The sequence below is a fragment of the Typha latifolia genome, chromosome 3, assembly GCF_019914945.1.
Source record: "Typha latifolia isolate L0001 chromosome 3, TyphaL0001v2, whole genome shotgun sequence".
In the NCBI taxonomy this organism is placed as follows: Eukaryota; Viridiplantae; Streptophyta; class Magnoliopsida; order Poales; family Typhaceae; genus Typha; species Typha latifolia.
The window spans coordinates 2,512,276-2,523,668 of record NC_133088.1 but is presented as its reverse complement, the minus strand read 5'-3'; the positions used below and the strand labels follow the sequence as shown (position 1 = coordinate 2,523,668).

The following is an 11,393-nucleotide window of genomic DNA, read 5'->3' as shown; positions in this document are numbered from 1 at the left end:
ATACAATGCCTAAATATATTTTAAGAAAACATAGAAATAATAAGTTACAAATAGGCCAAAACCATCCAAGATTAACTATAATTTACTAAAAAAAATATTGATTAAGCTAGTAATAAAAATACAAAAGACCAACAATTTATATCAGACACAAGATTCTCTCTATCCAGTGGTACAAATATCCAAGCTTGAAAGATACGAGTCATCCTTCTTGTGGAATGTGCCAATGGGCAATGGGCAATGGGCAATGGGCAATGGTGATGTTTGTATGTTGAAGACCAGCAGATGCTCATGCTCTCCAATAAATAGCATTCCAAAGCTCACCCTTATTAAATGGGTTATAATGTTTTATTATTTCTTAGATTCTTTTTGTTTTAAAAAGATAAAGAGAGGAGGAAAAAAAGTTTTCTGGGGAACTCCAAAAGTGCAACTCCCTCATAATTACGTTAATATTCGCAATGAATGCTTCATTATACTTCTATAATAATAATAATAATAATAAATATATAATCGTATATATATTTGATATCTTATATGCCAACGTCACAGCCCAGTTTGAGATCCCTAATAATGCTTATAGTTAATCAAATCACCACTCTAATTAGTGGGGCAACTTATCTAGTGGACCCCGCACCCGGGAACAACGCTAACCTAAGCCCGGAGTTGGGGGGCGCGCAGGATAGCCACAGACCGTGATATTATATCATTATTAGTTACCACCAATTCCGAGGCAATCACCGGGTGGTCCCGGGGCTGAGTCAACGCTGCCCACTGACCCTTTGGGGGTGGGCCCCATCGCCCCGCTTAACCCAACCCAACCCAAGGCTGCCGCGGTCAACAGCGAACGGCCAACCGGTAGGTGTCGGTCAAAGGCCCCGGCCTCCCTACCGACACGTGTCGGCCTCGTGTCCTCCCAACCAGCAACGGCTACCTAGAGATGCCCTTTCTTTCGTGCTTCCCCTGCCGTTTTTGACCAGCAAAAAGGGGATTAAAAAAAACAAAAACAAACAGAGCTCAACGACATCACAGCCGTCCGTTTCCATCGACGGTACTTTTGCATATGACCCCTCCGAAATAAAGATGTTTTATCTATTACTATATTTCTAATGCGCCCCCCTCACAATCCCGTTTCTAATATTTTAGTCCCTGGAAGCGTTTCTTTTTTCTAAGGATGCCTGAGTATTATATTAATTAAAAGATGAAAATTTTCTCCTTCTGCGTCCGGTCTCCCCCTTCACACCTTCCTATCCTTGGGAAGCCATGGGAAGGCCACCACCTCCACCACCGCTCTAGGGCATCCGCCGAACCCCAAGGTCATCTATACGCTCTTCTAGCTTTCGCTGTCCTCTTACGAGGAATAGATTTGTTTTCTATTTTATTTTAACGAAGCCCCCATGTGGGTTGTTCGTGTTTTGATGAGATTTCACGCAAGCAATTCGAGCCCACGTCTGGTTTTTGGGTTGTTGGTTGAATCGGATCGTCAAAATCTGATCTTGGTTGCCATTTTTATCCTTTCGGTTTGTTTTGTTAGATGGGATTGGACTTTTGGGTCAATTTTGGTGCTTTGTTCTGGGATTTCGGAGTTTCCTACGATTGCTGGTTTATTTCGTTCTGGTATGGTAGTTTAGGAATACCTCTCGTGGATACAATTTGATCAAGTTCCACGAAATTTAGTCATCCAGAGATCATCAATTCTTTTCTTTTCTTTTCCCGTATGTGTTACTTTTATTTCTGATCTAACTGATGAACTGAGTTTTGGGTGTTTCTCAGATGCGCTTACTGCTGAACCTTTAGAAGTTTTAGGGTGATTAGCGGTGTTAGCTTGAGATGGAGGAGTTGGAAGAAGCTAATAGAGCAGCTGTGGATAGCTGCCACAGAGTTCTGAACCTCCTCTCCCAGTCCCAAGATCAAGTCCAGTATAAGAATTTAGTGACGGACACTGGGGAAGCTGTTTCGAGATTCAAAAAGGTGGTGTCTTTGCTCAGCAATGGTGTTGGTCATGCAAGAGTTAGGATTGTGAGAAGAAGCCAGCCCCCTTTGAATCAGAAGTGCTTCTTAGATAACCCATTAGTATCTAAACCAGACCCTTCTCCCAAGCCTCTCCAACTCCTCCCAAGAAATCCTTTAGGCAGGCAAGGATCGGAGCGGGGTTCTACTACCAGAATTACAAACCAATTCAACCAAAAGATATTCCTTGATACCCAAACGGTGGAAGTGAATCCCTCTTCTAAGAGCACTCACCAACTTGCGCCGCAGACTTCATCCCCACACTTCCAAATCCTCCAGCCGCCGCCGCAGCAGCAGCAGCAAAACAATCAAGGGTATCAGTTTCAGCAGCAAATGAAGTTCCAATCTGACATGTTCAAGAGAAGCAGCAGCGGCATAAACCTCAAGTTTGATGCTTCGAGCTGCACGCAGACCATGTCGTCGACGAGATCTTTCTTATCCTCCCTGAGTATGGATGGTAGTGTGGCCAGCTTGGATGGGAAGGCGTTTCATTTGATCGGTGGGCCGGCTTCGTCTGATCCGGTGAATGCACACCCGCCTCCTAAGAGGAGGTGTACTGGTAAAGGAGAGGATGGTAATGGTAAATGTGCAACCAGTGGGAGGTGCCATTGTACAAAGAGGAGGTTAGATCATATAAACTATATCCAGTTCTTGCTGATGGAAACAAGGTATAACTTGGTCTTATTTTTCGTAGGAAGCTGAGGGTAAAGAGATCCATAAAGGTGCCTGCTATCAGCAACAAGCTTGCTGATATACCTCCTGATGAGTACTCGTGGAGGAAGTATGGACAGAAACCAATTAAGGGTTCTCCTCATCCTAGGTATGACAAGCTTAAAAGAAAAAAATTGAATCAACATATCGAGTACAATCTCCATTAATATGTCACAATTATGAGTTGATTGGTCTAGTAATAGTAAGTCAGATTGGCGTTGTTGTCCATTAGGTTGTGAATATATGTGTGCATAGTGAATTCATTTTTTACTTCCCAATATCTGTTATCTACCTGCTTGAATTTGTTATGCCTCTTCATAGGGTTCCTCAAGCTTTTTCTTTCTTCTGCTTATAAGGTGTCACTATCAGTAGTATAGTGATGATTATTTCTTTCCAAAAAATTGGATATTTTGCTTTAATCCTCTTGTGTTAAGAAACAACCTGCTGAGATCACCACTTCAATTAATGCAGGGGTTACTACAAATGCAGCAGCATGAGGGGCTGCCCTGCAAGGAAGCATGTCGAGCGGTGCTTGGACGACCCGTCAATGCTCATCGTAACGTATGAAGGCGAGCACAACCACACCAGGTTGCTAACTCAGTCTGCCCAAACTTAGAAGCTTTGGATCTTTCCTCCACCAATGCAAGTGCCTACCTCATTTAAGATTGATAGGGCTAGTCTGTTAAACGGAGTAATTGAAGCCCTTCAGCATTGGTTATGATATTCCTTTCAGTCTTGGTTGAGGGGGGCATACAAGTTCATTCCCCTTAGAGCCACATAGAAATGCTAACTCAAGCAATGAAGACAAGTGACTCTCAATCTTGCTATAACACTTCAATATGTCAAACTTGTGTGACGAGGCAGTTGAAGAGTTGGAAGGGTCGATAGCGAACTGTAGAAGATAATTGTGCACATTGTATAATCTTTTTTTTTTTAAGGGAATGTTAGTGTTTCATGTTGATCAAACTTTTACTTGCTACATCTCTATCTTTCAGTACTTCTTCTGCTGCTGGTCTTTGTGGATGTCTCATGCTGTAGTTTTCAACCGATCTTTTGGCAATGTCAAACTGTGTCTTGGGTTGTCCTTGCCTGTGCCTCTGTCTCTAATGATGGAAGTATTTGGACCCATGAAACTTCCCAAGATGCCACCATTTATGCAACTTTTATGGAGTAATTTGCTTATCGTGTCAGACTGTTAACGATTAACCAGACTAGATGTTATCCTACTATCTCATTCCAGGAATCCAGCAACTTATAAACAAGAACTAAGAAAGAATTTATTGAGAGGACCAAGTTGATTAACTTTTGATTTTACTAGATGATACATCCCTCTTTAATCTCATCAGGCCATCATCAAACAGCTAAGTGAGAAGTATTTTAGGTGGCTGCAAGCCCCCCAGATTAGCTTTTCCCCTCTCTGGGTCCCAAGCCAAGCTTGTTCTTTTTCCTTTGTGCAATTTATAGAACAAGTTGGCTGAAAGCTAAGCCCGTGATTTGCTTCAGTCTAATTCTTTTATTTCTGAAGTACTGAGGAATAAATCCTAGTCCTAACTTTAGTTACTTAAACTAATGATACCAAATTACATAATGACTTCGTATTTAATAATGGCATAAGATATATACTTTTGAATCTTTCAGAGCTGCTTATCTTTGAACTGTAAGGGGGAAATACTAAATATTTCTTGTGAAACAAATTAAGACGTATATCTTTGAAGTGTTGTAGCAGTCACAGACTACATCCAGAAGTAGAATTTGACTTGCATTAAAAGATATTTTTTTCGATAATCGAATATTTAGCGAATAAACGAGAGAACGTGCCTGCATAACTCAAATTAATGCAGGAAATGCTTAAATTATACGTGGAATATTCTACGGTTCATCTAGAAGTAGAATAAAATACTCATAAACTCAATAGTTTGCCAGGCTAATGATGAGAAAATATTAGGTATGAAAGGCACATTATTCCATTAAGATATTCTTTTTATATCTATTAAAATGTCTCAATGAAGTTAAACCACTGCTAAAAGCCAAATCTTTTGTGTCAACTAAGTCAATACTGGCCCACACTACATAAAAACTTAAATCTGTGGATTATGAATAAATGATTGATCTGAAAAGTATCCAGCTTGATATTTATTAGCTTCAGTTATAGTTTGTCTACAGGCTTCAATTATAGTTTAGGACTTTCAAATACTTCTAATGCTATTCTGGTTGGATAAAAACTTTTTATCTTAAAATTAGATGAATAGGAATTCAAATTTCAAAGGCATCGATTTAATTAGACAAAGATAGATAAAATTTCTACTTCTTAAAACATATATAATGCACACCCTTGTACTATTTAAATTATACCACTCTGTACCTTTCTATAAGTGCGGAGATGGTAATATTTTTAAATATTTCAGAGAGTAGATCATACGAATTTAACTTTATTATAAATATCTGCATTATGTGGTACCACATTCAGATGAAAATAAATAACTTGCACAGGTCCGGGTACAACATGCCATGCTCATCTCAGGCATGCATGGTCTGCATCACAAATTATAAGGGGAAAACATGTGGGACCCACGCATACACGATTCACGAGGCAGCCCGGGCCTCGATTCCACCAATTGCAGCTTTGAGCTCTTGCTGGATCAACATCCTTGATGGGTTCATGACCATATCATTCCAAACGGATCGAGACCCACATGTGGTGTCACTTTGCGGATAGAGTTCATACACTGAGTTGGCGTTCTCATTCAACTTGCTCACCTTCTCAAGACAGTTGATCTCCTGTGGCTCCACCAGCAAGCTGCTGTTTCCATCCTTCCATGCTATCAACTGTGACAAAGAAATGGGCCATTGAAGTAATCATTCAAGTTTATTACCTTTGGAATTGTATGGTTAAAATATCAAAAGAGTAATAGGGTGAGTGTTTAGGTATCAGAGTTCTCAGTCTCGAGCTTTTCTTTATAAAAAACTTACTTAGGCCTCATTTGATTGTCGTATAAGTCTTATGAGTTAGGCGAATGGTTTATGACTGACCTTGGCGGATCCCATGGTGTTGGTGCTGTAGAGCCTGGCATTGTCTACTAGATTGCAGTATTTGGGGAAGGCATTGGCAAATCTCTGGTGGGACTTCAGCTGGGGCTTCACCCTCACTGCTCTACCCGTTATTATCGCTCTCCTGCATGCAGTTCAAAATAATCTATTACATAAGACATCATTTACTTTAGGAATAAGATAAATCATAGGTATTTATTTTTGTTAATCTCAAAATAAGATCTTTATTTTGAGAATAGTTATTTTTATATTCACTTGTATTCCAAAATTAAAGTAAAATAATTATATTTAATATGATATAAAGTAAAAGAAAAAATTAAAAAAATATATGTCTTATTTTTTTTATGAAATTATCATGAATATCTCCTTCTAATTTGATATAAAATAGTTTAATATGATAAATATTAAGAGTAAATTAGTATTATGTTAGTGTGTCTAATGTTAATATTTTAAAATGTGAATCTCACCTGATTGCTCTCACCACTGCAAGATAGCCGTCACACACAACTCCCACCAGCTCTATCCTATAAGGCCTCCTTGCACTAGCACTCTGCTGATAAATATTGCCATCATCATCTTCTTCTCCTTCTTCCACAGGCTCCCAGTAGTCCTCAACGACGGTCCCGTCGTCTTCAACCTTGTATCCCACACCCATGCGATACCGTTTGTGGTGGACGGCACGAGCCATGGCAATCGTCTGCTCGACGAACGGCTCCCAGGAGAGAGTACCATCCATGATAACATCTCGACCTTCGTTCAGCGCCGTCACGAGGAGGGAGGAAGCTGCATCTGTTGATGACTGGTGTACCTGATGAGAAGAACACCCGCGTCAGGATTTAATTGTTTCAGTAAAAGATCATATGTGTAATGTGTCTATATATTTTGATGATCAAGTGCTATTAAAGTTCTAATTAAGCTGCATCGTACGTACAAGCTCAGCAGTTTGGAGCATATCATTATGGTGACCTCTGGAGCTAATGGCTCGGTAGATGACATCCGTCTCCTTGAATGCGTCCGCCTCCACAACCACCGCGTTCGTCTCCGCCCCCGACCAGAATGCCCTGAAAACGAACGCGCCATTAATCAATTGTCTCACGTAACCTTCGGTTTCAACGACCTTTAATTAGTAGACTCGTACTTGCATATATGCACAGGATACTAACAACCCATGATCAAGATAATATATTAATGCAAATTTCATCGAGTCAAACTGCAAGTCAAAGTCTAACAGGGCTTCTATCGACTCAAAAAACTTTGACCTGCAATGATGCAATCCAATCCTTCCTATTATATATGGAAGACCAAAGATAAATCTAGTGCATTTATTGGTATTGGTCCTTTCGATAACTACGACAATCCGAATTCACTCCCAACCAATCTTTAATTGAGTCGGGTTTAGATTTAATTAAGACTCTAATAATTATAATTATAATTGGTCGGACTTGGAGTTGGGCTCGACACGAAGAATGCTCAGCTCTGGTCTTTACCTATAATTTTAGATCGATAAAATAGAGACAGAGAGAGAGAGAGAGAGAGAGAGAGATTGGCACTTAACTCTTTGAGTATTTCCTTGAGGACGGTGCTCTTACCGGCTCCCATTCCACCACCCATGAGGAGTAGAACCGGACTCCTGTCGCTTAATGCCACGGGAACCATCACGTCTGTGCATTGGGATTCATTGGCAATCCCAATCGCCTTCATCTCCTCTACCAAAGTCGAGAAGACTCTTGTCACCTTTAGGTCTCTTGTCACCCTCTCAAACCTCAGTTTCCTGTGTTCCGATGCAATGCAAATGATCACAAGTGAGGCCTCTGCCATCTTGCAACATAATTTGGTCAAATTTTGATTTAATTGAAGAAGAAAGATTTTTTCAAATTTTGCATCATCTAAAAATGGATGAATTTGAGATTGTCTTATTTTTAGAGCCCATATATAAGGTAACTGAGCCAATCTTTGCACAGAAACGCTATCAATTGTAGTCACATTGCATTTTCATTATTTATCTTCACAAAATATCTTTGGCAGATATCCTTAGACGCCAATATAGCTACGGTTTGAATCCCCAGTTAATGGCCCGTTTGGTAGCGGGCTAATAAAAAAATTTGATTGAGATAAAATAAATACTCATAGGATAAGGAATGGTGCTCATCTATTCTATTTATTTTATTCTTTTATATTTTTGTAGGTAGTTGAGAAAATAAGGATAAATATAAAGGATAATCAAAACTATTTTTTGGTACACAATAATTCTCTCAACTATCAAAAATACTTTACTCCCTTAACTTTTAAGATAGAATTGAAAAAATAATCAAATTACTCATTTATTTTTATCAACTTAAAATTCTCTCTTAAGTTACACGTGCATATAAGAGATAAACATATTATCTTTTTATCACGCGACAACTTATAGATATAAATAGGTAATAGAAATCTAACGAAAGGGAGTGAGGGAGGGGGTGAAATATTTTTGATAGTTTATAAGATTATTGTAAAAAAATGAGTGATAGTTTCGGGAGTAAAAAAAATATTATTCATAAATATAGTGACATATATTAGATAAAAATAAGAGATAAAAATAAGAGTTTGATTGTGATAAAAAAGATCAGGAATAAAAATGATGATATCAACTTTATTGCATTTTCCTTGATTTGATTTTTGTAAATACTATTTTACAAATAAAAAGAACTATATTGTCTATTTATTTTTTGGTAAAACACTATATTGTCTTTTTAAGGTTAGTTTTGGAATTTCTGCCCAAAAAATGATCTAATTAAATTCGTCATAATTTATATTACAAATACTATCACAAATATGATCACGGGTGAGGACCCATATTAGAATATTTCACTAGATATATATTATAAAATATCATCAATTATACTATAGTCAAGTTTTAATATGCTCAACATTGAATTGAACTTTCAAAATGCGACACAAAACATTAATATAAATATTAAATAATACATAAATATAAAAGTCTGATAGATAACATGATAAAGAGTTTGAGAGAGGCAAAGTAGTTATTATTTGCCAAAAGGGGATAACCCATACTTTTAATTTCATTTTTCTTGTACCAGTTGAGAGCTGAGCTAAAGAGAACATAATAAATTATACTTATAATATTTTTAGCATAAATAGTTAGATAACAGAGATTGTTTATATTTTGTATTGAATATTCTAATCCAAGTAGATAACTTGGATTAGAAAATCTCCTAACCAATGTCTCCATCGGATTAGAGAACTACGTGATCTCATGGCAATCGTGAACCAAGATAAACTATGGCCGGCATGGCTGTGCATTATATCATTGTACAGAGAGCTTTAATCAGGTTCAGGGCCAACTTGGCCCATATAAAATTTGGCACGTTTGTATTACTATATTGCCACGTTGATGAGCCGAAACTTGTTTTGTTTTAGTTTTTAATTCCAATGGATGATATTATAAAAAATGGCATCGTTCATTTATTATTTAAGATATATATTTTAGGTTTTATACACACACACACACACACACACACACACACACACACACACACACACACACACACACACACAGGCTCTTATAAAATTTCATATATATGTGTATATTTTTTTAATTCATTTTTTATGGGTACTCTTCGAATTACTTTTTGACATTTATAAATTAAAATCTTATTAATTATAATTTTTATTTAGTGAAAGGAGAGGATAAAACTACACACCTTGTGGCCTCCAATACCATGTTCTTGAACTTCCTTTTGGGTTGACCCTCAGCAGACAAAACCTATAAATTAATAGATTAAGAGCAAGATCCCTAAAGTTAAAAGGTAAAAAGAATAACCAACAAGTATGTTATAATAAATAATTTGCTTGTTAAAAGAAAATGTAAATTTTTTTTGGGATTTTACCTGGCTGACCATGTGAGTAGCATGAGACCAGTGGAATCCAAAATACCCAAGGATGCATTTATCCAGCTCTTCAATAAGCTTCACATACAGGGCTTCAGCATTTGGATCTTCAGAAAAGAAGGCAAATATATCATCTTCACATCCTTGAGCTTTCCTAAGGTAATCAAATGCCAACTTGGATAGCTGAGGGCATTCATGCGTGCCTTTGAATCCGATCTGCCTAGCTACAAGAACCAAGAACATAGACAGATCTCAAAGATCCATTCTCTCTATTTTTTTTTTCTCTCGAGATGGATGTAGAGAAAAATCTTTGAATCAAAGAAATTATCTACCAACATAGAGCGAGAACTTCTCCAGCTCCTCGACCCGGCCGGATTCCGTCAAGACGAGCCGCGGCATCTCTCTTGAGTCTCTCGCAGACGGTCGCTTCTTCTGACGGCGGTAATGTGCAGCTGCTGCTGCGGCGGCGGCGGCGACGGCACCGGCCATGGAGAGGGCAATGAGATGGAGAATGCCCAATTCAGTAGCAACATCTGAGCAGAAGAGACGAAGAGCGAAATATTAGATTAGATGATTTCTTAGCAAGAGAAGAGAAGAAGAAGATGAGTGCTTACCTTTGCTCATGGCGATTGGGAGAAGGAAGGGTTAAATTAGATACAAGGTATAGGAGTTGGAGAGGTTGAATGGGGTACATAAAGATAAAAGTAGCTCTCGTTTCGATTTAAGACGCGAAGAAAGGGAGGTTTGTTCTGCTCACCTGCAGATCATTTTACGTTAATGCGTTACATGTGCCATTTTTAATAATTGCAACTCATACTATTATATACACCTTTTCTTCTAGAAAATATATTATAATTAACTCAGCCGGTTACAAGTATTTTGGTCCTAAGTACACCCCAAGCCTAACCCAAAATAATAGCAAGGCAGTCAATATGCAGCTTTGATTAGATGATAATTGGATTAATATATTTTATATTAGTGTTTGGTTTGATGACATAACAAAACAAATAAATTTGTTAAATATATCACACTATCAATAAACTATATTTATATGATTAAAAAACATAATTTATAATATAGTAAATAGATATTACAAAATTTATTTTAGTACATGGCATATTGCTTTCCTATAATATAATGTTATATTTATTGGCTTATGAGTAAGGTAAATTGATAACTACCTCACATGTTTTTATTCGTATTAATTTATTCGGGATCTACCTAATCGCAAGGGTTTTGTGTATAAAATATAAGAGAGAGAGAGAGAGAGAATGAGTTCTATCATCATGCTACAGTGGAGTGCATTAATTATGATATATTATTATTATTATTATTATTATTATTATTATTATTTTATAAAGAAAACGATTAGGTGGGAGAAATTTGGCAATTTGGATCTATCCCACAAATCATGGATGGTTGGTGCTAAGTGTAATGGGCGATGGGTCGTTGGCCCACCTCTACTATTACTCAATCATGCATTGGTTGTTTTCTATTCAGTTGACTATTTTATTTTATTTTGTTTGTTATTTGCGTATTACTTATATGCATTCCTCGAAGTTACATAATATTGAATAAATTTCCTAACACATCTGAAATAGTATTAGTTGAAAATTTAGATGACAAAGATATGATAAAAGTATACATCTATTTAATATTTTTTTAATATTTTTATTATTTGAAAGCTAATTCGTATTATTTTAGATGCATTAAAAAACTAATATGTAACTTTGGATCTTCAAA

At 37.2% G+C, this 11,393-nt stretch overlaps 2 protein-coding genes across 2 annotated transcripts; one reads left to right on the top strand and one right to left on the bottom strand.

Annotated features, from left to right (window-relative positions):
* Nucleotides 1-1,164: 1,164 nt before the first annotated feature.
* Nucleotides 1,165-3,712, top strand: LOC140784195 (probable WRKY transcription factor 21). The gene is made up of 4 exons (XM_073131451.1): nt 1,165-1,310; nt 1,768-2,627; nt 2,699-2,824; nt 3,187-3,712. Exons 2-4 carry the CDS (start codon nt 1,825-1,827, stop codon nt 3,329-3,331), a joined length of 1,074 nt encoding a protein of 357 aa, XP_072987552.1. The 5' UTR covers nt 1,165-1,310; nt 1,768-1,824; the 3' UTR covers nt 3,332-3,712.
* Nucleotides 3,713-5,131: 1,419 nt separating this feature from the next.
* Nucleotides 5,132-10,443, bottom strand: LOC140784810 (calmodulin calcium-dependent NAD kinase-like). Its single transcript, XM_073132372.1, has 9 exons — nt 10,265-10,443; nt 9,983-10,183; nt 9,651-9,874; nt 9,465-9,526; nt 7,319-7,534; nt 6,695-6,824; nt 6,231-6,571; nt 5,746-5,887; nt 5,132-5,541 (listed from the first exon to the last, which is right to left on the bottom strand). Exons 1-9 carry the CDS (start codon nt 10,272-10,274, stop codon nt 5,299-5,301), a joined length of 1,569 nt encoding a protein of 522 aa, XP_072988473.1. The 5' UTR covers nt 10,275-10,443; the 3' UTR covers nt 5,132-5,298.
* Between the last annotated feature and the right edge of the window lie 950 nt (nt 10,444-11,393).